This window comes from Rhinichthys klamathensis, unplaced genomic scaffold (genome assembly GCF_029890125.1).
Source record: "Rhinichthys klamathensis goyatoka isolate OS25496 unplaced genomic scaffold, OSU_Roscu_1.1 h1tg000418l_1, whole genome shotgun sequence".
Taxonomy (NCBI): Eukaryota; Metazoa; Chordata; class Actinopteri; order Cypriniformes; family Leuciscidae; genus Rhinichthys; species Rhinichthys klamathensis.
The window spans coordinates 105,314-129,209 of NW_026606916.1; the positions used below are offsets into that span (position 1 = coordinate 105,314).

Consider the following 23,896-nt stretch of genomic DNA (forward strand, 5'->3'; position numbering starts at 1 on the left):
AACAGATTGAAGCTCAAAAAAGTGCATCCATCAATCATAAACGAACTTCACACGGCTCCGGGGGGTTAATAAAGGACGTGTGAGGCAAAACGATGTGTTTGTGTAAGAAAAATATTCATATTTAAAACTTTATAAAGTAGAATAACTAGCTTCCGGCCAAACGAACATACGGATTCCACTTAAGTGTAAAGCTCAATTTATGCTATATTGCAACGTACTGCTGATGTTTACGCTACGCCATGATGTCCTACACTACTTCCGACGTCATACGTTGCGCTTTAATTTAGCGCTTAGCAAGGATTTTACTTTGTAACGTGTTAAATATGAATATTTTTCTTACACGAACTCATCGCTATGCTTCAGAAGGCCTTTATTAATCCCCCGGAGCCGTGTCAAGTTTGTTTATGATTGATGGATGCACATTTTTGAGCTTCAATCTGTTGGTTGCAATCCACTGCCATTATAAAACTTTGAAGAGCCAGGATATTTTTTGATGTGGCTAACTCTGATTGTATTCGTCTGAGAGAAGAAAGTCATATACACCTGGCTTGAGGGTGAGTAAATCATGGGTTCATTTTCCTTTTAAATTGAACTAATCCTTTAAAGCAAAATTATTTTGTGTGGAATTTTCCAATCCATTAAAATTAAAAGTTAAATAAATTAAAGTGATACCAATAAAAGGCCGGGTGAAACTCTGTGCCCATGAGTCTCCATGACCTCCCTCAATTATTTCCACAAAGTAAACGAGGACGTCCACAGAACTCTGACCTGTATTCACAATTAAAGGAATTCTGAATTATGCACAGGTATATGTGTTTATTTTGCTTTGACAAACAGAATAAAGATTATTTTCTGTGATAATTAACAGGATATGAGCTTAATTAGTATTTTATATGTACATGGCAGGAAATTACCAGAAAATCTATGGTGAATAATCTATGTCCAGTACAACTTTTTACTGAAGCTTTTGTAGAACTAATTACTGATTTTTAATCTCTTTTAGATTCCCTATAGTCAAGATGCTACCCAGAGGACAATTTGCCACTGAATGTGACTGAGACAAGTCTGAAAGTGGTATTCATTAAATCAGATGTTAATTGCATAATAATTATCACATAATCCTTAAGCCCATGCAATGCAGCCTTTAATGGATACTCCACCCAAAAATGTAAATTCTCTTATCATACTCACCCTAAGATAAACACCCTAAGATAAACACAAACAAAGATTTTTAGAAAAAAAAAAATGCATTTCTGTGATCACATAAAAAGCAATTGGATGGGTCCCTCAAGTTGATGCTTCAAAAACCACGTATAAAAAAAAGTGTAGTTACAAATGATCTTCTGCTGAAATACCAAATAAAAACATTTAAACACAAAAACCACACAAAGCAAACATGGCAGTATCCCATACGATCACAACTGATGAATCAATGTAGGCCTATTCTGAAGCGAAACAATAGGTGTGTATAAGAAAAATACAAATATTTTAAACTTTTTAAACTAAACTATTCATTCCGGCCAATGGTTATACATGGGTTTATGAGAGCATCATGAAGTTCTACATCAGCATGAAGCTCACGTGAGAAGTGATGCGGAAACACAAAAAAACTATTTTTCATGTAAGTTTCTCAACGCGCTTCCGTCTTGTCACGCTTCACAACATGCTGACATTTCAGTCAAGAATGAATTCCTGTGCGATGAAATGCAGGTAAAGATGATAACATCAGATGAATGATTCAGTTAAGCAAATATTTAGCAAGAGCTTCCTGCCAGTCCTGTTCTCGTTATTGTTCGTTGATCCATGGATTTGAGTATCTATGATTTAGTTATTATTTTATATTAATTAGATGAGTTTTTCTGAGGGGGGAGGTACAACATTTCTTGAGTTTTGTGAAGTTGGTTTTTGGCTTGATTTGACCATCGCAATACGAATGTCTAGAGAAATGTTATTTTTAGCCTTGTGAGTTTTTTATGTTATTATTGTAATAAACTGCATGGCTAGTGAGTATTTGATTATGATTATTCTGGTTTGATTCATCTATTTTTTTTTCCTTTTGAATAAAATTATTTCTTTGTTAAAATTGGACAACACGTCTCTGTCTTTTCATTACCACCGAACCTGTGTTGTTTTTCTTGGGTTTCCTTGGGTACAAATCCCAGGGTGGCGTAGTCGTTGTCATCTGGATCTACTTATACAGAAAGTACCGCTCTGGTCACACATGCTTTGTTTAAGGTCATCACCCAAGTGCTTTGTCTTCATTTGTAAGGACTGCCCCTTAAAATGTGTATAAAACTACAGTGTATAGCTTCCATAGTTAGACTTGATGACTGCAGCAACAGCTCGTGTTCTCAATAAAGAATCTTGCTGAAGATACAACCTATCCTGGTCTCACTTCTGAGTTTCCTCCCAAAATGTGTTATAACTGATAATCACTCATGTGACAGGAGTTCAGTGAAGTCCCTGAGCCAAAGGAGAAGCTGAATGAGAGTGGACGCAAATGCAAAAAGGAAAACCAATACAATGCCATGAGCTTGGACAATACTACTCCCCCTGATATGAACTTTATCTTTAATAAACTTCTAAAAAAAGATCAAGAATAGAGTCTACATTACTGTTGAAACCACAGCTTACCCACAAATCAAGTCTCAAACACACCTGTTCACTTACTACAGAAAGTGAGAGTGAAATTTCAATAGTAAATCTTAACCTTAATTATTAAATATTTACAAAGACTCTTTTAAACCTGACAATTCAAGACAAGTAAAGGCGGCAACATACAATGTTACATGCTGTGCTAAATACAATTTAGAATCATACAAAATGGGATACAAAAAAACAGGAGAAAGAAAGACACATGGAAAGTGAGTAAAATCCACTGAAAATAGCATTTGCTGTGGAGACAGTGAGATGCAGAATGGCATAATTGAGGTCGGTGGAGCCCGGAGCTTCTGCCTCAATAGTGAGTGTGAAATCTGTCCCGGACTCGGTATCGGAGAATGCAGTCAGTGTGACGCTTCCCTGAGCACTTCCTCCTGCCACAAGGATCAGATAGCGGGGAAAAGACACGCTGAAGCCCAGGTCAGACCGGGCTTTGGATAGTGTAGTTGCCGCCTGTAGTGTTAGAGGTCACTGTGAAGTTGAGACTGAATGGGACTCCAGGCTGTGCAATGTTCTGCGATTGGGCCTGTGGAGGAACAGATATGGTTAATGTATGTTTTTTGTCTCATACAGTGATTTTTTTTTTACCAACCTGTGATGTAAATTTAAGTGCATTATTGTTTAATAATTGTTGTAAATTACAGCAATTTGTGTTTGTGTATCCAACATTTTTTCATAGATATTTCTTACCGTGATGGTTATTCTAGATCCTTTATATTGGGTGGGTGACTGTCTCTGGAATCGACTAGTCGACAAGGAGTTATTCAACAGCCCTTTAAGTTGGACCACAAATGCCCCCTCTGGGATTCTGTCTACGTTCACCAGGAAGTCTGTCGCTCCCACTGCTTTGATGGTTCCATTAACAACATCAGATCCTGAAGCTTCAACTAGAAGCACGTCAGTCACTGTGACTGAATCTCCTCCGGTCACAGAGACAAACAAAGTAGCTTTCCGACCTGATCAACAATTACAGAAACACAAGTATAAGACATAGGATGGATGTATGTTTTGTGAGAACCAAGAAAAATAATTTTCAAACTTAAGGTGTGGTCACAAATTTATGATTGCCCACTGTCAAAGCAGAAACAAACTTTGTTGTATTATTTTCATGTTATCACTGTGAAGCTGCTTTGATACAATCTGTATTGTAAAAAGCGCTATATAAATAAAGGTGACTTGACTTGTCAATAGTGTCATGATGTAGCTTAAGCCAGAGATGGGCAACATCGGCTGTCACGGTGTGGGTTTTGTCTCTTGTTCCTTGTTCTTGTCTGTCATGTGATTCCCTGTTTGTCATGTGGTCCTGCCATGTGTCTTGTCATTTGTTAATTGTCTGATCATTGTTCACAGGTGTTCCTTGTCTTGTAATTAGTCAGTGTATTTAAGCCCTCTTGTTTGCCCTGTGTCTATTCGCACGGGATAAGTATTACCTGGTGACCTCTAGTCATTTGTAATAATTGCGGAGGTTGTCTGAGATCTTAATCCCGTGTGAATCGGCCATGTCTGTAATTTGTAAAGTAAAAATTCCCCCGCAAATGACCTACTATATATCGCTGAACACCGAGGTCCTGTGATAATATTAGTCCCGTGCGAATCGGCATCTTTGTGATTTTGCGGGATCGTATATCATTTTTTCAAGGTTTTTGTTTCATGTGCGTCTTTTTATCCACCTTTCGCGAAGAATGGAGTCTGTGTTGGAGTGTTTTAATAGTATTTTGGGTGCTGGGTCATATCGCTATACACAACTACACAATTTGCAGAAAAAGAAAGCTGAAAATCACCAGAAGAGCAAAAACAAAAAGAATGATTAGATGGAGATGTACATGTACAGCAGCATGCGGTAAGGAACTTTATTCTGTTTATGTCATAATATATCATACAGCTAGAGATAACGAAAATAAATTTCCAATCATCAGAACATCTCATTGACGTCATATCCGGGAGATAAGTCAGTAAATTTGAGTAAAATCACAGGCTTCGGGTTATCCCGTGCGAATGTGCCACACGAAATTCAGATGTGGTGGGGTAATTTCTAAATCACACGAGGTCCCCAGATAAAACTAATCCCGTGCGAATAGGGCTTTTGTCTAGTATTGTATGTTACCAGTGAATGTTTCCTGTCGTTTTAGTTTCAAGTTTCTAGCCTTCGTTTTATGTTTGATCTTATGTTTAAATTATTAAAGTTGCATTTGAGTTCGCTACATCTTGCCTCCGGTGGAATCAATTCGTAACATCGGCACTGTTGGGCCACTGTCCCACAGAGTTTAGCTCCAACCCTGATATAAAAAAAAAAACCTCACCTGCCTGTAGTTTTCTAGTAATCCTGAAGATATTGATTAGCTGGTTCAGGTGTGTTTGATTATAGGAACTAAACTGCAGGACAGACCGAAGTTGCCCATCTCTGATGTAAGCTCACACAAAAATCACCTTAAAACCAAACTTGGTGAATTCAAGTGAAAACTTAACGCAATGCAAAATCTGCATGAGTACATGTTTCGCCCTCACACAAAATTCCAGATTGCACAGATTCCAATTGAAATCACTGTATTTCGCCTGGAAAATTTCCCTGAGCAGTGGTAAATATGACCGCACCTTAAAGCAAAATTATTTTGTGTGACAATTTCCAATCCATTATGATGCATATACTTCCAAGACCCTACAGGGGGCAATTGATTTATGGATGGATGATATATGATGTTATACCAATAAAAGGCCGGGTGAAACTCTGTGCCCATGAGTCTCCATGACCTCCCTCAATTATCTCCACAAAGTAAACGAGGACGTCCACAGAACTCTGACCTGTATTCACAATTAAAGGAATTCTGAATTATGCACAGGCATATGCTTTTATTTTTTGCTTTGACGGACAGAATAAGGATGTTTTCTGTGATAATTGACATATTATGAGCTTAATTAGTATTTTAAATGTACATGGCAGGAAATCAATACTAGAAAATTTATGGTGAATAATCTATGTCCAGTACAACTTTTTAATGAAGCTTTTCTAGAACTACTTATTGCTAAAGCTATTTTAAGTTGAATTGCAGGAGTAAAAAAATAAACAACATTTGATACCTTAAAAGCAAGTCATACGCATAAATGAAAACTTTACCGATGACTTTCAGGGTGTAGGAACTTGTGGAGCTGATTCTAATCTTCCATTCCCCTGTCTGGTTGTCAGAGCGGATTTTTAATCTCTTTAGATTCCCTATAGTCAAGCTGCTACCCAGAGGACCATTTGCCACTGAACCTGACTGAGACACACCTGAAAGTGGTATTCATGAAATCAGATGTTAATTGCATAATAATTATCACATAATCCTAATGTCAAAGCCCATGCAATGGGGATACTCCACCCAAAAATGTAAATTCTCTTATCATACTCACCCTAAGATAAAAACCCTAAGATAAACACAAACAAAGATTTTTAGAAAAATAATCCATCTCTGTGATCACATAAAAAGCAATTGGATGGGTCCCTCAAGTTGATGCTTCAAAAACCACACAAAGCAAACATGGCAGTATTCCATACGATCACAATTGATGAATCAATGTCTTCTGAAGCGAAACGATAGGTGTGTGTATAAGAAAAATACAAATATTTTTAACTTTTTAAACTAAACTATTCATTCCGGCCAATGGTTATACATGGGTTTATGAGAGCATCGTGAAGTTCACCATCAGCATGAAGCTCACGTGAGAAGTGATGCGGAAACACAAAATATTACTTTTTTTTCCCTACCTACACCTCATTTAGCTTCAGACATTAATTCATCAAATCCGGCTGTAAATTATCGTTGTGTTTTGTGTAGTTTTTGAAGCGTCAACTTCATTATATGGAATCATAGAGATGGCCTATTTTTTAAAAACTCTTTCTTTGTGTTTATCTGAAGAAGGAAAGTCACACATCTGGGACAGCATGAAGGTGAGTAAATGATACGAGAATTATGAAACTGATTGATTAAGCACATAGGCTTCTGTAGATGAGCATTCTGTTCATAGATGCACAGGCTCACCTGTTGGGCTGTAGAGGGTAAAGACTGGAGAGTCTCCGGTGACATACACAGTCACATTGGACAGAGATGGATCCAACACAAAAGAAAAGTTTTCTGAAATGGCTGGACTTCTCTCTATGTAAAGAACAGTCACCTTCAAGAAAAACATGTTTTACTGCATTTGAGATTTAAAGAGTTACCCCCAAGAACAGCACAGCACAAATAAAAGCATTCAGATTAGGATATGATTGGTGGTATAAAGCAAAATACACTTACATTATAAAATGCATGTCTATATAATAATGATAGAAGTATCGTTAATAAAGTGGTCTTGTTGTTGAAACATACCAGGCCAGCGGCGATTACATCCGTAATGACTGCAGTGGCCTGAGACAGTGTAGAGTTTGTGACCTCTATGGTCTGTCCACCAGAAATATGGGCCAGGTCTCTGTACAGCTGTATGTCTGACTGAGACAATAATCTTGATAGCGAGACATTCTGCTGACTACGCGACGAGATGGAGTTTGTCAGCAGGAAAGTGACCTAAAGTAAAGGAACAAACAAGTATTAAGACATCTGTAACATAACTGATCCCAACTGAAGAAACAAATCAAGCAGTTCTGCAGGCACTCACTGTTGACTTGGTGATTTGTATCATGGCCTCAACTGCGCTTTTTAATTCTGTGTCCTTTACTGAAGCATCAGTGAAAACAAAAATGTCTGATGATGGATGAGCTTGTGTCAGTGTCAACTATAGATCCATGAAACAGAAAAGACAAGAACTTTTAGCATTATAATGACTGAATATAAGGCTTTCAAGAGTTTGTGTGCCTGTTAAGGGTAGACGTGACTGAATTGTCGTGAGCAGATGAAAGCACTCAGAGGTTGGATGAGTTGGTTCAGGTGGGATATTTTTTATTTTTCCCAGTTAAGGCCAATGAAAGGCAATAAAAAATTAACAAACAAAAAAAACAAAGAAAAAAAACACTATTTAGTAAATAAAGTAAATTGACATGAGAGTAAAAAACAACAACAATCAAATGTTGTTTGAAAATTGACCTTAACACAAGTCACCATAGTTAAAGCAAAGACAGACTTATGTCCTCTCACTCACGCTCCTTCCGACAGAATGACAACACTAAACTTTATAGTCCTGAGGTCACCCCTGGAATTGGAACATACCAACACATAATTATGGTGCAGGGGTGGCTCAGTTGACAAAGACATAAATGCTTAAAAACAGCTAAAATACTACTTCTATGAAACTAGAAAATTACAGAATATTATTTCTACATTTTCAGCTAACAATTGACAAGCAACAAGTCATATTCTACAGCTACAAATAAATAACTCAAACTCCGGGTCATTTGCTATTGACCCGGAAGTCATAGCGTCATTTAAACCCAAGGGGGTAATCCATCGACCGGAAGTTGAAGCCGGCCGGGTGCCGCCATGTTGTAGCAGAACTTCACTTGCGTTAGCATTTCCATTGACTCCCATTCATTTTGGCGTCACTTTGACAGCGAATAACTTTACATCTGAGGCGTTTAAAGACTCCATTTGTCCATTATTTATTTCTAAAGAAACACGACAATGTATAAAGGGCTCCATTACCTTCTATGTTACATTATGGCCCCGTAGAAACAGTTTTAGTAAAAATAGGCTAACGATTGCGTCATAACCACTCGACTCTCTGTCGCGCTGTACAGAAATTACCGTACAGACAGGAGGAGAAGCTCGCAGGCAATCGGGGGGACGCCCCGTCAAGGAAGAAGCCCATAGATAATGAGTCCATAAAAGCAACGGAATACTTACTCCTGCTCACTCACGCCAAAGAACTCTTTGCTCAAGTTCCCCGTCTCTGCAAGATTAACGCTGGCAATTTTCACGCACAGCTACTAGAAGATTAACGTCTGTCAGACAGGTTGCTCACGTCATCAAGCTTAGTTTGAGTCGGTTTGAGTCTGCGCGTCAGGAACGGAAGTGCTCAAAAATCGCTAAAAATGGGCTTCAACTGTCTCAACTGAGTTCCAATGAGATGGCTCTGTCCATTTCTTATACTGTCTATGTTTAAACCCCACAATCGCGGCAAATTTTCCTTTACACAAACACACCGGAGACGTCAGTACGACAAAGATGGTATGTCAAAGCTATGTTTCTCTTAAACTAAATAAACGGATACATACTGAAAACATGTGTTGCGTGATTATTGTAACTGATTATGACTGTAACGTAAATGACATTATTTTCTTTAAAACTGCAAGATATGTATTGATAGAAGTAACGTTAGCTATAGCATATAAATCACCGCAGTATTAGCTGTTAAAAGTGTGCACACAAAAGCTACGGGATATATGAGATTTTGTAGTGAAAGGCTAGATTAACAGCAGATTTGTAACAGTATAATTATTAACAGAAGACATTAATGTGCTAGACAAACACATACAGGTCACATTTGCACTCAGTCTTTGTGTACTGGAATAGGCAGCATATCGCTGCCGTGACGATAGCTATGCGCCCCGGCACAGTGCCCATATAATCTTAGCGTAAGTGGTAAACGGATGTGGGTTGCTGTCTGCTATAGAGGTCTCAGAGAGGATATTCTACTCGAGCTCCAATTGCCCCCTATTACACAGGTAAAATAAGGTACAAAAGGAGGAGGAGGGGAGGAGGGATGCCGAAAGAACTAACGACGAGAAGTGGTAAGAGGCTGGTTTTTATACCTTGGTATTAATTAGAAGATTAGATTTCCTCCCGAAATTACGTTAATAACTTAACTTATTGTGGATCTCAAAGCATAAAACAATTATTTCCTCTAAATCTAAATTTTCATAACATCTTATATGTTCAAACAAATATTGTACTTGTTTGAGTGTACTGGTTTCATAGTGAACTTTTCTCAGGATGAATGAAGGTTTACACTACTGTCCAAAAGACATTGAACACACACACACACACCAGCAGTCCTGAAAGGCACATCCCTGGATTTGAACCATCAGATGCTGAAAGGGAATTGATTCGCTCTTTAAATGTATCTGCATTTTCAGTTTTCATCAGAGGTCCAAAACCTGTGAAAAACACAAACACCTCACTACAGGGCACCACAATAACAAAATGCACAGGACATTTTAAACAAACTGTGACTGCATTTTAGCATAAGACTGCAACACAAAATGTGAAAAAAAGAAGGGTCTGAATACTTTCTGAATCCAATGTGTATATACAGTAGGACTATCAGATAAACAAGTTAAGCAAGTAGAAGCTGGTATCTTTACACACTTTATATTAAGTGTCTTTAACAATGCACTTATTGTGTACATACGTGTATTTACATTGCAATTACAGATGTAATTAATTTATATATCTACATCTATAATTACACTGTTGACCCTTCTCTTACACCTTTATCCAGCCCTATACCTACCCATACCACCAAACCTGTTCTTAACCTTACCCGTATCACACCTCAATAGCACCAAAAACGAATACAATAAGTACATTGTACCTAACGATTTCTTTGACGTAAGTGTATAGTAGTTACCCTGGTCATTAAATGGGACTAGAATATATTCTGAAGGTTCCTCTGATGTTCCTCTCCTGCTGTCTATGATACTGAAGGTCACTGTCTTGGCCTCTGCGATGTAATTAGACATACTGCCCGTGGTGTCAAACACAAAAGCCAGAACTGAGGTCTGACTCAGGCCCATCAGTCTGAGAGAGAGAGAGAGAGCAGATGAAATGCAAGAATTTGCCCAATGTTGACCTAATGTGTGGATCATCAGTTCACAGTGATGTAATTTTCCACCTGTTCCTCATAAAACTATTGTATAGCTTCAGAAAATGTGGACTACAGTGCATAAATATGAACCACTTTTGTACTATTGTAACTATTGTACTATTGTAGCACAAACTATTTCTTCCTTTTATGCTACTAAAGTACCATAAGTCAATAGTCTCATACCGAAGAAAGGTTACATTGCCTGTTGCTACTCGGATGTCTTCCAGCAGTTCAATAGTAGCATTGATGGCCATTTCAGCGGCACGCTTATGAAGGAAGCCGTGACTTGAGCTGATGTCATCCTTGTTGATACCTCCGGTGGGGTCTCTATAACTGGTGCTATCAAAAAGGCCGCCATGGCTACACTTGCCTGAGAGAGAGTTAAATTCACTTTTATATAACCAGTGTTTCTGAGTGTACAGCATTTTGGTCTTTAAATTCAAAGCATCTTGAACTCTGCAATAAAGCTCAGACAGTAATTGATGGAGTTCATTTAAGGAACTTGATGGGACCTGATGTCTCCTAAACCCCATTAATGGTGACTGCATACAGTTACCCCTTTTTATCTTTACCATTCTTGAAGTACCTTGACAGTGCATATACTAAAATGAAAACCTGTGAAAATGTAAAAAGTAAAAACATTTACTCAAGCCAGACAAGTATGAAAAATAGTCTGTAAAAACAGGGCACAAAGTCAAGTGTGTCATGGTGGCTGTAATGATGCACACGACGAAGAAGTAGAAAAACAAAATTTATTCTTTATTAAACCAACAATGGAACACTTAGGAGATCGCATCCAGGAGCTAATAATAAACACAAAACATAAACGATACCGGACAATGAACAGACAGAACTCAGGGTTTAAATACAAAGGGAGGGTAATTAAAATAAATACAACAGGTGAATTAAATCAGTAACTCATTAGGGCACAAAGAACACAGGCAAACCAGACACAGTGAAAATGAGACTAAAACAGGACATACACGTTACATTAGTCCCCGAGCCATAACAAGTCCAACTGAAGAGGGAGGGAGGGTGCTTTGGAGGAGGATGAGGGGCTGAAGAAGGGCAGGACACCGGAATAGATGACAGAGGGAGAGACCAAGGTGGTGATAACGGAGGAAGGAGCCAGAAGCAGAAGTAGCCAGACGAGAACCCTAGAGCACCGTCAGGACAATCGACAACGGCGGAGGCGAGGGAGGGAGGAGCCATCGTGAATACTTGGCTGACGACACCAGGGGGGGGCGACTGACAGAGACGAAGCCGGTGGAGATTCAGGTAGGTGGAGCTGAAGAGACAATAAGCCCAAGCAAAATAGATGGCTCTGGAGACCGAGGTGGAGCCGCAGCGCCGAATGTCTGAGAGGGAGCCAGGGTGCCAGAGGACTGAGGCAGAGCCAGTGTTACTGAGGATCAAGGCAGAGCTCGAGGGACGGTGGAGCCCGACAGAGCCAAAGGGGTGGAGGGACGATGCGTAGCTGAAGGCCTGTAAGTCCGTGACGCATGCAGAGTGACATCGGACCAAGGTTGAGCCTGAGGGACCCCAGTGCAGCCATAAGGATGATGGTCCCAGGTGGAGCCGAGGGAGGGAGAAACCAAGGGTCGAGCCGAAAGGTCGACAAGCCGATGATGGAGCGATGGACTCGATGGCTGGAGGCAGAGTCAGGGGATCCTCTTTCCAAGGCGGAGCTGATGACCGGAAGATCCTGTGAATACTGATCTTGGAGTTAACAATGGAGGAACTGAGGAGTTGACGGGGACCAGCGGAGGCCGGGTTGAGGGACTGGAAGACTTTTAAAAAGCAGGCGGGAGAGGGAGGCTGGAGACTTAGAGCAGAGCGGAAACAGCGGGGGCACAGAAAACTTCAAGCTGGGAGGAACTAGCATAGACACAGACTTCGTACTAGGAAGAACCAGTAGGGACGGGAGAACTAGGAATACATCCTCTTCCATTTCAAAATAACCTCAGTGGCGGGAGTGTGGGCGGGGCTTTCCTCCATGCCCTCAAACTCCACAAGTAGTACCACACCGATGCACGGTGTTGTCAGCTCACGCACCTGGTCAGACTCTGCGGTGGGGCTCGGGCTCCGGGGGAATGGTTGGCTCAGTCCTCTTTACTGGTTCATGCATTGTGGCAGGCTTGGGCTCACTGTGAATGCTGATCCATTGGTAACCAGCACCCACTCCACAAATGCGGCAAAATCCTCTCTGGGACCTTTCCCTGGAAGGGGTGCCTTGGACCGGATAGCGAGTTAGGCACGCCAGATCTAAAAAGTCCCTTGTATGGTCCTCCAGTGAATGGTCTTTCTGCTCCAGGTAGAGTAGTTGGATGGCGGGTGGGTACATTTTGTTGTGTTAGTTAATCAGCCGAGACAGCAATCACACAGCCTAGCAGGTACATAACTGAACTTTATTGAACACTCACAGAGTACAAACCCCCTGCAAACTCAGTTGCGATCTCACCCATCTGATATCACTACATCTCCCCTTCCCCAAACAATGAATTTGGCGAATCCAAGAATGTTACTGTTCTGGCATAATAAACATACTCTAACCATTTAAACCAATACTATGCCATACTTCTATTATCACATGAAAGAAAATTATTTAATTATTTATTATAAAACATTTTGTCTTGCTTTCTTTCCCTTTACAATACTTTTCCTCAATTTTATTACAATAACATTGTGGTCACCCCCCTTTTTATAACCTTTTTTTTAAGGAGGTCAGGGTGGACTACCTGAGCACTCCTGGCACAGTGAGAGGATTATTCTGCCTCTGTGGTCACCGGCCATGAACTAAAGGTTCATTCGTCTTGGTGGAACAGACAAACATCCCAACCTTGTGTATGTCCCCAGTCGGGTAGGTATGGCAGGCTGCGGACTTGGAGCTGGTTGAGGAACTGTTGCTGCTTGACAGTCAGGTACATGATCATCCTCACAAAAGTCTGGCAAATCAACTGTTTGTTCTTTTTCTTTTTCAGGGTGGTGGAGTCTCACCAACACCCGTCTGTTGCGTCGAATATTTTCATGTGAGGTTTTCAAAACAAACGACCTTGGGGCCTGCTGTCGGATCACTTTCGCAGTGACGGCTTGGTCCTTAATCCAAACAGTCTGTCCAGGCTTCAGTGGTGACAAAGATCTTGCTGTATGTCTCTTATTGTACGAATTTCTTGTTCGAGCACGTAAGCTGGATTCAAACTGTTTCAGTTTGTCTACATCTGGAAGTTTAGGTGTGAGAAGAGACGGCAGAGTTGGTAAGCCTGTTCTCAGTCTTCTGCCCATTGACAATTCCGCTGGACTATAGCCGTTTGCTAGTGGTGTAGAGCGGTATGCAAGCAAGGTTTTGAACGGATCTGATGTTTTCCCCAGGAGTTTTTTGACAGTTTGCACCGCTCGTTCGGCTTCACCATTCCCTTGTGGATACCGTGGGCTGCTTGTTATGTGCTTAAAGTCATATTCCCTCGAAAACTCCCGGAAATCAGCGCTGCTATACTGTGGCCCATTGTCAGATATTGGCATCTCAGGCACCCCATTTCCGTGCAAACACTGCTTTAAGATGTTCTATTATGGTTGCCGAAGAAGTTGATGCCAATTTGATTACATCGACATCTCTTGAATAGTAATCAACAGTTAAAAGGTACTTTTGTCCCTTTAGTTCAAACAGGTCTGTAGCTGCTCTCTGCCATGGATATGGTGGAAAGTCTGTAGGTTGTAGCGGTTCTACAACTGTCATGGAAGCCTTTCTACACTCATCACATTGTTGCACCATAGTTTGCAATTGTGAACTCAGACCGGGCCACCACACAGACTGTCTTGCCCTTTGACGACATTTTTCTATTCCTTGGTGTGCCTGATGAATCTGAAGGAGAACTGAACTTTGGAGTGAGCAGGGATTATCAACCTTGTCCCATGTAGAAGCAGTCCTTCGAGGATGGAAATCATGTCTCTTTCCAGCCAGTAAGGTCTGAGTTTGTCACTAGCCTGCACAGTTCTCAGCCATCCATGCTCATGGAACCACATTACTTGGCTGCATACAGGGTCTTTCTTTAACTCCTGTCGAATGTTGTCTAGGCGGCTCTTTGAGGCAGGTAAGTGCTCATACTGGGCATTCTTGACAGTGTGTCTGGAGTTGTGAACTGTTTCCCTGGAACATGGCTGATCTCGTAGGAATATCTCATAAGTCTCATTCTGAACTTTGCAGCCTTGGTGGTAAGTCATCCAGATGTTTTGTGCTCAGTAAGCTCAAAAGTGGCTTATGGTCTGTCTCGAGAAAGAAATGCTTCCCAATGAGATAGCAGCTGAAACGCTTGCATGCCCAAACAAGAGCTAGAGTCTCCTTCTCTATCTGAGCATATCTCTGCTCAGTTGGAGTTAATGCTCTAGACGCGTATGCAATGGGTTTCCATGCATCACTGGACTTTTGAAAAATCACTCCTCCCAGACCAAAGGACGATGCATCTACTGCGACTTTAGTTTCCTTGCTTGGATCAAAGAGTGCTAAAGTTGGCATCGTGGTTAGCTCTTTTTTCAGCAATGCGAATGACTCCTGCTGTGGAGTGTCCCAGGACCACAGACTTCTTTGTGAGAGGAGGTCTCGCAAAGGGTTTGTTTTCTCGGCCAGGTCTGGAATGAACTTCCCCAAATGGTTCATCATTCCAAGAAAGCTGCGTACCTCAGACACATTGTTAGGCTCACGCATATTTTGAACCGCAGTCAGTTTCTCTGGGTCGGGCTGTAATCCAGCTGAGGACAGCTTGTGTGGCCTAGGAACTTGACTTCAGTCTTTGCAAATTCACACTTCTTTCTGTTAAGCGTCAGGCCAGCTTTCTGCACCCTCTTTAATGCTGCGTCGAGTCTGATGTCATGTTCCTCTGGAGATCTTCCATATATGAGGATGTCATCCATGTGGCATGTTACTCCATCCAGTCCCTCCAAAATCTGAAACATTCTCATTTGAAACAGCTCTGGAGCACTGGAAATCCCAAATGGAAGTCTCTTAAAAGAGTAGCGCCCAAATGGCGTAATGAAGGTAGTCAATTGTTGAGACTGTAATGAATTTTGAAAATTTGAATATTTTGAATATTAATAATCAATAATAACTTGTTATAATTAATTATGAATATTTGGGTCAGTTAATTGGATTAACTTGATGTGGCTGAATTAATATTACAATCAATTAATCAGTTAGTCCAACGGACTCTTTGATTTAATTAAATTTCACATTTATTCTAAGAAAAAGGTACCTTCCATGGCCACAGAAAAATAATTATTTCTTAGCATGTACAGCGCTTTGAGCACGTAACAAGATCAAAAACCGTAAAGGGACTTCGTATTGCAAGCAAATCAGAACCAACTACATATTGTGCAAAAGTTTTATTAACTAAATCATAAACATAAATAAACTAAACAAACATATATACATAAATAGGTGAGTGATAGGATGAAATTGGAAACCGGAAGAGGGACTATGAGAAGAACCATCAGAATTTCATTTTTACATTTCATTGAATTGAATACTTGCATTTGTAGTGGGAACAATTCTTGAAGTTGTTGAAAAATTGAAGTCGTTGATGGTTCCGGCAGTGTCAAGTGGAAGTTGGTTGAGAGTTCTCTTTCTCCAGGAGCACATGGCTGGTTTGGTCAAGGCCTGGGGCCCTGTTGAGGCCACGTCGAGCACCCAGAAGAAGTGAGGAAGTCGGAAGAGTGGGTGATTGGAGTCGTTGTTGGTTGGAGTCGTTGTTCCAAAACTCCTGAGATTGTCCTTGGTTCTTTGTGAGAGAGTCTTCTCTCTCCTGCATGAGCCCATATCTGGTTGGATCAAGCTGCTGGGCCCTGGGGCCCCCGTAGAGGGGGAGGGGGTTCCCCAGTATCACCAGAAACAGTGTTGCGGCTGGATGAAAAAACTAAGAGAGGGAGGTCACTGTGGACTGTCTCTAATAAAGCCTGAGAAAGATCCAACCCCTAAGGGTTGACTGACCAATAAGAAAGGTGACATGTCTGAGAGGGAAAGTGGCTCTTAGTTGATTTATGGTCTTTGTCCCCAGCGTGCTTAGACTGTTCATTCATGCTCAAATAGATATAACAAATCCACATTGCATTCTCAGAGAAGGTGATGTACATCAAAGTGTGAGTCATTAAATGAGGATTAATTAGGTAGGAGGCATGATACAGGTGAGGTTACATTGAATGGTTACATTTTGTATGTGCTTCATGACATTTTTTTCGATTTTACTCAAGATAACTTAAAAGGACCAAGAAAAAATGAGCATAACCAATGTCCCTCGCATGTGCAGATTGATATTTAAAAGTTTTTGAATTTTTCTTCTTCACACTAACGTTTAGATATTTAAATAGCATAAAACACCAATAACAAAGTGAACTTAGTAGGTTAGCTGATTACCTTAAAAATCCATAGATATCGTAGGTAGTTCTTACGGCCGTTAACACTTTCTCTGACAAGTGGATGCAATGAGACCCGTTTTCCGGTTTGGTCACGTGACGCTCGGCATGAAGCCTATTACCTGAGTACTGACTCGCTGCACCTGCACTCCCTCATCAGCACACCCTTATATGCCCCGTTCTCCCTTCACTCTGGGTCTGGTCTCGTCGATGTTACTATGACAAACAGATTCCTTACCTGAACACTCACCTGAGATCGTCATCCATATCCTGTCTCCCGTCTGTCTTCAACCCGTTGTTAAGATCCAGTTCCCCTATCTTCGCTCGCCTTCATCACCTGCACGGAAACCCACTTCAGTCACCATCCAGCCAAGTCACCATCTGCATCGTTCAGTCACCATTCACTCTCCATTGCCTGGTTCCTGCTACTGCTTCACCACTCTGCTTAATAAAGACTGTTTTATACTTACCAGCTGTCTGTTCCCTTCTGTGTGTGTGACATGATGATACCGGACAATGAACAGACATAACTTAGGGTTTAAATGCACAGGGAGAGTAATTAAAACAAGTAAGAATGGGTGAATTAAATCAGGAACTAATTAGGGCACAAAGAACAGGCAAACCAAGAACCGGAAAAACAGTGAAAACCATACTAAAACAGAACGTGCATGTTACAATGTGTTAATATGAATACATTTACTGTATTGATTTTTCACAGGTGTTTTACCCATATTTTGAATTATGCATTGCTTTGTGTTTTATGTTTAAATGAAATGTCTGTAAACTGAATGGATAATGACCGGATAATGACCAGAAAATGACCAGTACCTTTTCAAAATTTCCACACACAAAAAATTCTTACAGAGATGTAGTAGATCATACACAGTGTTGTGCTAGTTACTAAGAAATAGTAACTAGTTACAGTTACTAGTTACTTCATTCAAAAAGTAACTCAATTACTTTGTTGATTACTTGCACCAAAAAGTAATGCGTTACTGTGAAAAGTAACTTTTTAGTTACTTTTTTAAAGAAAGTTCTTTAATGTTCCCATTAATGCCCTTTTATACGTTATGGTCTATACAAACACAAAACTGACTTAAACAGAAAGTAATTTTTAAACACTATTTTATTTAAGTCAGACCAGCACAAACTGAATATATCACAAGGATTTCTGAAATAAATAACAAAACAAGCATGTGTAAAGCTAGTGATGTGTTTGCTTTCTCAACATTGATATGTTCATGCAGCTGACAGTAATACGTTTTTACTGCATGAATGAATATTTGAGCAATACAATTGTACCTTGATCATTCTTGTTAGTTCATAGTAGGCTAATTAACTAAGGTAATAACAGATACAATAACAATTTAAACTCAATTTCAAATGTATTAAGTAAATGTTGAAATTAAAAAACTAACAATGAATGATACTTCTACAACATTTATTAACCATATTTAATGCTAAAATTGTAATCTCATTGTAAAGTGTTACCATTTTATATGATTCAAGCTTATAGAAGATGGCCATATTTAAATATCTGCAAAGGCCAGAGCATTAAAATTACATAAATGTAGACCTATATATTACATGTATAGTCTTTCACTTTATTTGCTTAAATTTTAGAACACTTGATTAGGAAACTTGATGTCGCTGCATGAACATATCAATGTAAGCATTGCAATCACGTCAGCTTTAAAAATACAACTTCGCCGGCTAATGAATGCATAACAGTGACCAGCTGGATATAAACTAATGCAAATAGATGGTAACAATTGCGACATAAAACATCTGGGTCAGGTCTGCGTGTGTTTTGGTCACATTGCTTTAATCGCTTGAGGTAAGTTAGCCGTTACTAATGTTATTCCTCTCAGACTCGACGGCAAGCTTCTGTTCTTTCTCTGTTGATGCAGCATCTAGACAAAATATTACTTTATAATGATATGGCAATGTGTACTTTAGTGTTCTGTATTCATACCGTTTCGCTGTCTGTGTTTTAAATGCGCATCTGAAGTGCTCAGCGCTCTCCGTGCAGCTTGTAATCTCCGTGCTCGCGCGGCCTCACGTGTTAACGTAAACAACTCAGCCAGTGAGTTTATGTGTCCTCTCGCTCTGTATAATGCTAGCAGTCTCTTCAGTGATCTCGTACTGTGTAACAGCGCACACTTCTCAGCCGCTCCAGCAACTAATTAATTTAAAAAAGTAACGGACAACGCACCATATGGTAACGATAACGGAGTTACTTTATTTAAAAAGTAATGCGTTACAGTATTAGTTACTGTCAAAAGTAACTGCGTTACAGTAACGCGTTACTAGTAACGCGTTACTGCCCAACACTGATCATACAAACAGTGCTTTTGATCACTTCGGTGTTACAATACAGCTTCATCCTATCCCAGAAGATTCAGCTCAAGTAATACATGTTCTAGGTGTGGAACTGTCTGACTTTGGTCTAAAAAGACTAATAAGCACTTAAACCTATGCTAATGTTTGAGATGTTAAGCTTCCCTACCTCCAGGTTTGGTTGAGAGTAAAATCCTGAAATATCCTGAAGTTAAGATCTTCTGCTGCAAAACCTCTTGGAGAATGTTGTCACTGCAGTCTTTTCCAACACAGCTTTTGCATGTTTTTGTATTAGGACCTAGACATCCACCCAGAAACATAAGTGTGTGTGGGGAATGAACCAATATATATATACATATAAAAAAAACTGGTTACTTGACATGAGTGGACAAATGTAAAGGTCATATGATACAACTGATTGGGGAATTAATTTTGAGTTGAATACCAAGAAACTACTTCAGGAACAACTATACAGTACAGTACCTGCTAGATTGATGAGAGGAAGTTCAGGTCTGATCAGGGGGCTGAAAGGAGCAGTGCTTCCCAGTTCCACCCAGTTACTGTGGCTATAGAAATCCTGCACACAAAACGCATTCATTTGCAAATTGCAAATTTATATACTCAATGTAATCCTATTTTAGCTTATTATATAAACCAGAGAACAAAGTACTGTTCTAACCAAATATTTTTTCAAACAAAAGTTTCCTTCAAATTCCTCAAACACACTAATACTAGTGAGCAGTTTTGTTGTACATATTTTGTTTTTGGTCGCTTTAGATTATGGTCCAATTCTCACTATTAACTATTAACTACGACTATTGCCTCAATAAACTCTTAATTACTGCTTATTAATAGTTAGCAATGTAGTTGTTAAGTTTAGGTATTGGGTAGGATTAGGGATGTAGAATATGGTCTTGCAGAATACGGCATTAATATGTGCTTTACAAGTACTAATAAACAGGCAATATCCTAGTAATATGCATGCTAATAAGCAACTAGTTAATAATGAGAATCGGACCCTAATTGACCACCTCACTTTTAGAAAAGCACAGATAAAATTATGATCTGTCAAACCTTGATTTGGATTTGAAAAGACTCTATTTTGGATTTCTATGGACTAGCATACCTGTAAAGTATGACATGCAGCCCCCAGACTGGAGCGGGCAGACAAATATCTGCCCTTTTTCATGCTGACTTTCACTGCAGCAATGCCCTGAGTGATGAGGTCCCGTCCATTTTTGAAATCTTCATTATCAAAATGATGAGCAGTGCTGAACTGCTTTCTATCCACAGCTATATTGCTAATGGAAGTCTGAGAAATTGCCAGACTGAAAGTGGATATTTTTAATAATGAGGAATATGAATTTGAGCAGGCTCTCTGGACGTCAGTTGCTGTCAATTTGTTGTTGATCTGGAGGTGAGGTGGAAAAATATTAGATTAGACCCACACTGTAAAAAAAAAAAAGTTGCTACCTTAAATTTTTAAGTATAGGCTACAATCAACTTGGATGTTTAAGTAATTTAAACTAAAATTAGCCTATGTATATTGTATAGTAAATATTTATGATAAGAAAAAAATATTTAATGAATAAATCTGATCTTGCACAGAAGAGGATTACAAGATTAAAGTGTTAAACTTCATCGTCACTGAATATCATGATGATTATCAGGTCATCAGTTAACTGCTTACAACTGGACTTGTTTCTCTTTGTATGACTATCTGTTAGTTACCTGTAAATGCGTTTTTTTTGTTTGTTTGTTTGTTTTCTTTGGATTTATTTATTTAATTAATTTTTCATAATTTTAATTTTATTTCATTAACATTTTATTAAAACACCATCTTGTCTTTCTGTTTTAAAAATAGATGTGCGTGCATTAAATTTTTACTTTGGTTCTATGACATTAAAGTGTGATGAGGTTACAGAAATGTTCCAGACTCAATAACATTTGTGATTTGGTGTAGATTTTTTTTTAAAATAGACTTGTGCCACACTTTGTGTAAAGAAACATGCGATCACAATGGATATCCATGAATGAATACAAATAGACAAATTCAGAAAAATGTTAAATATTCATACAAAGATAAGTCCAGTTGTACATTAAAAAACAACCTACGATATTCTATAAAATATTTCAGCGATTAAAACCACTGGTACTCATATTTTCATATTTAACCACTCATATTTTCTTCTTACAGGTAGTGTAAATTCCCGCCCCCGGGCAGCGGCTACGTCACGGCACACTTCTGCCATCTTGCGGAGGAAAGCTGCCTCAGTGATTTGATGATGTGTGAGGGATCCATCAGCAGGAAGGACTTTGAATGCTGCAGCCTGAGGGGGCTGAAAGAGAGCCCCCTGGAGGAGAAATACAGCCACTACAACCAGTGAAACCATGGCTGTTCACAATCACAACTGTGGGAAAATTCATGATGGGAATTCAACAATTTCTTCCAAATATTATACATTTTTATGCAAACTTTTTTTACTTCCTGACTCTTTAACAATATCTCTGGTGAGTGAAATAATGTAGAATAAGTCCTCCAGATAAGTCATCTTCAATCAAGATATATATATATTTTTTTATTTATTTTTTATTTGAGCAGTAACCATTCTGCTCAAAAGGAGTGAGCCGAAGCAAAGGAGCTTATAAGCGCCCACCCTCAAAATTTTATACAAGAAAAATTTTCATTTCACAATATTTCAAGGGAACATAGTGCAAAAGCAACAATACAACAACAAAGAGACAACAAAGTATCTGATCATGGTAGAAGTACCCCTAATGACAAGTCATTTCTTCTTCTCTATCAAAAATCTTTTGTTTGTATTTGTATTTAAAAAGATTGATGTTTGGACTTCGTCTCATTACTATCTCCAAATTATTCCACAATTGTACCCCATTAACTGTAAGGCTAAAACTTTTCAGTCGTACTATGTTTCTGCGTCCTAAAGTTTAATTCATCACGTAATTCATAACAACCAGTACGTTCTTGGAACCTTCTTTGTATTTGGCTTGGTAACAATTTGTGCCTTGCTTTGTATAGCATCTGTACTGATTGGAACTCAACAATGTCATAAAACTTCATGGTCTTTGATTTTAAAAATAATGAGCTTGTGTGGTCCAAAAACCCAACTTTATGGATTAATCGGATAACTCTTTTTTGCAACATTACTATCGGTCTTAATGTGCATTTATAAGTGCTACCCCATATCACAGAACAATAATATAAATAGGGCAAGATCAAGGAACAATATAAAGTGTGCAAAGCTTTAATATTTAAAATATGCTTTACTTTTGCAATTACAGAAATGCTTCTTGATATTTTAGTGATTGCATATTTAATATGAGAGTTCCAAGTAATTCTATCATCTATAATAACTCCAAGGAATTTGATTTCATGCACCCGCTCTATAACAACACCCTCTAAATTAGCATTAAACACCTGTGCTACAACAGTGCAACTGCTTCTGGATGGTGTTCGTGGTGTTCGATTCTGTGCACTTCTGCCTATACGCAAAAAATTGCCTCTTGAAGACATTAAAGATTGAAAGTAAAAGTGGCCCCTTCAAAACACCACATCAGTTGAATCTCATGACACACCCATTTCAAGGCTGCGTCCGAAAACGTATAGGCAGCTTACTGAGTAAGCGATTAAGAAATTAATCACAACAGTGTATGTCTAATTATAAATATCCCCATGCTTTTGCCAGTGTATATCTAATTATAAATATCCCCATGCTTTTGCCAATTATATGTCTTCATATAGCATACACATTTCTGAATAAAACTGTAACATCACATCATTGCCCTCTTTATTCTATTCACAATGCAAAATAGCAGCATAAATAAATTTTAGCTTTGACATTTAGGCCTGGTTTAACAGACAGGGCTTACATTAAGCCAGGATTAGACCTTAGTTCAATTAGGACATTTAATATAGCTTTTATAAACATGCCTTAGGAAAGAAAACTGTACTGGTCTGCATCTTGAGACAAAACAATGGCGCTGACCAGGGCAGGACTTAGGAGGCTGGGGGCCCGGGGCTTGAGTTTATGTTTGGGCCCTATACGCTACAAACATCATTATGGAGTAGCACAAATTACACAAAAATTTAAATATGCTTTGAGGTTCCTAGAACAATTAATATGCAACATGCCTATAGTCAAAGTTTAGTGGTAGGGTAATTTTAAATAGTCATTATAATACAATATAATGCAGGATGTGGTCTCTAGGTTGAGATTTTTTTTGTATTCATTGTCATAGCTATCTGTCAGATTCTTAATTTTGGTCAAAAAAATTCAATCAGAATGCAAAGACACGGTGTATGGCTTATTATGACCAAATAAAAGGAAGTCGGTATCAATAAAATCCATTTTTGGATTGACACAGGCTGATTAGACATGGCATGTATGGATTTACACAGCAAGTTATAATTGCATAAATTATGTTAAGAGATTAATGTTTTAAATGTAAAAAAAAAAAAAATGTAGAAATATGAAATGATTGAGAAAAATTAACTATGAAACCATTTTAACTATCAAACTAACACCGCCAGTAGGTGGCGGCAAGTCTCCATCTTAATGAGGGAGTTGGATCCTTTATTCAACCGATTCGTTCAAAAATCCTAATTCGTTTAACCTAGCAAACGACTGTATGTATGAATGGGTAGCCTAATTGAATCATTTACTTGTCTGATTCTGTCAAAAATGAAGATTTTTTGAGGAAC

At 39.0% G+C, this 23,896-nt stretch overlaps 1 protein-coding gene across 1 annotated transcript; it reads right to left on the reverse strand.

Annotated features, from left to right (window-relative positions):
* Positions 1 to 2,548: 2,548 nt before the first annotated feature.
* On the reverse strand, positions 2,549 to 21,605 carry vwa10.1 (von Willebrand factor A domain containing 10, tandem duplicate 1). The gene is given in 15 exon segments (XM_056235279.1): positions 2,549 to 3,096; positions 3,098 to 3,187; positions 3,352 to 3,617; positions 5,365 to 5,460; positions 5,774 to 5,926; positions 6,678 to 6,810; positions 7,005 to 7,199; positions 7,291 to 7,407; positions 9,615 to 9,724; positions 10,198 to 10,367; positions 10,618 to 10,804; positions 19,343 to 19,471; positions 19,657 to 19,750; positions 20,300 to 20,584; positions 21,369 to 21,605. Coding segments are annotated over 15 exon segments (2,505 nt in total). The 5' UTR covers positions 21,567 to 21,605; the 3' UTR covers positions 2,549 to 2,814.
* Positions 21,606 to 23,896: the final 2,291 nt, after the last annotated feature.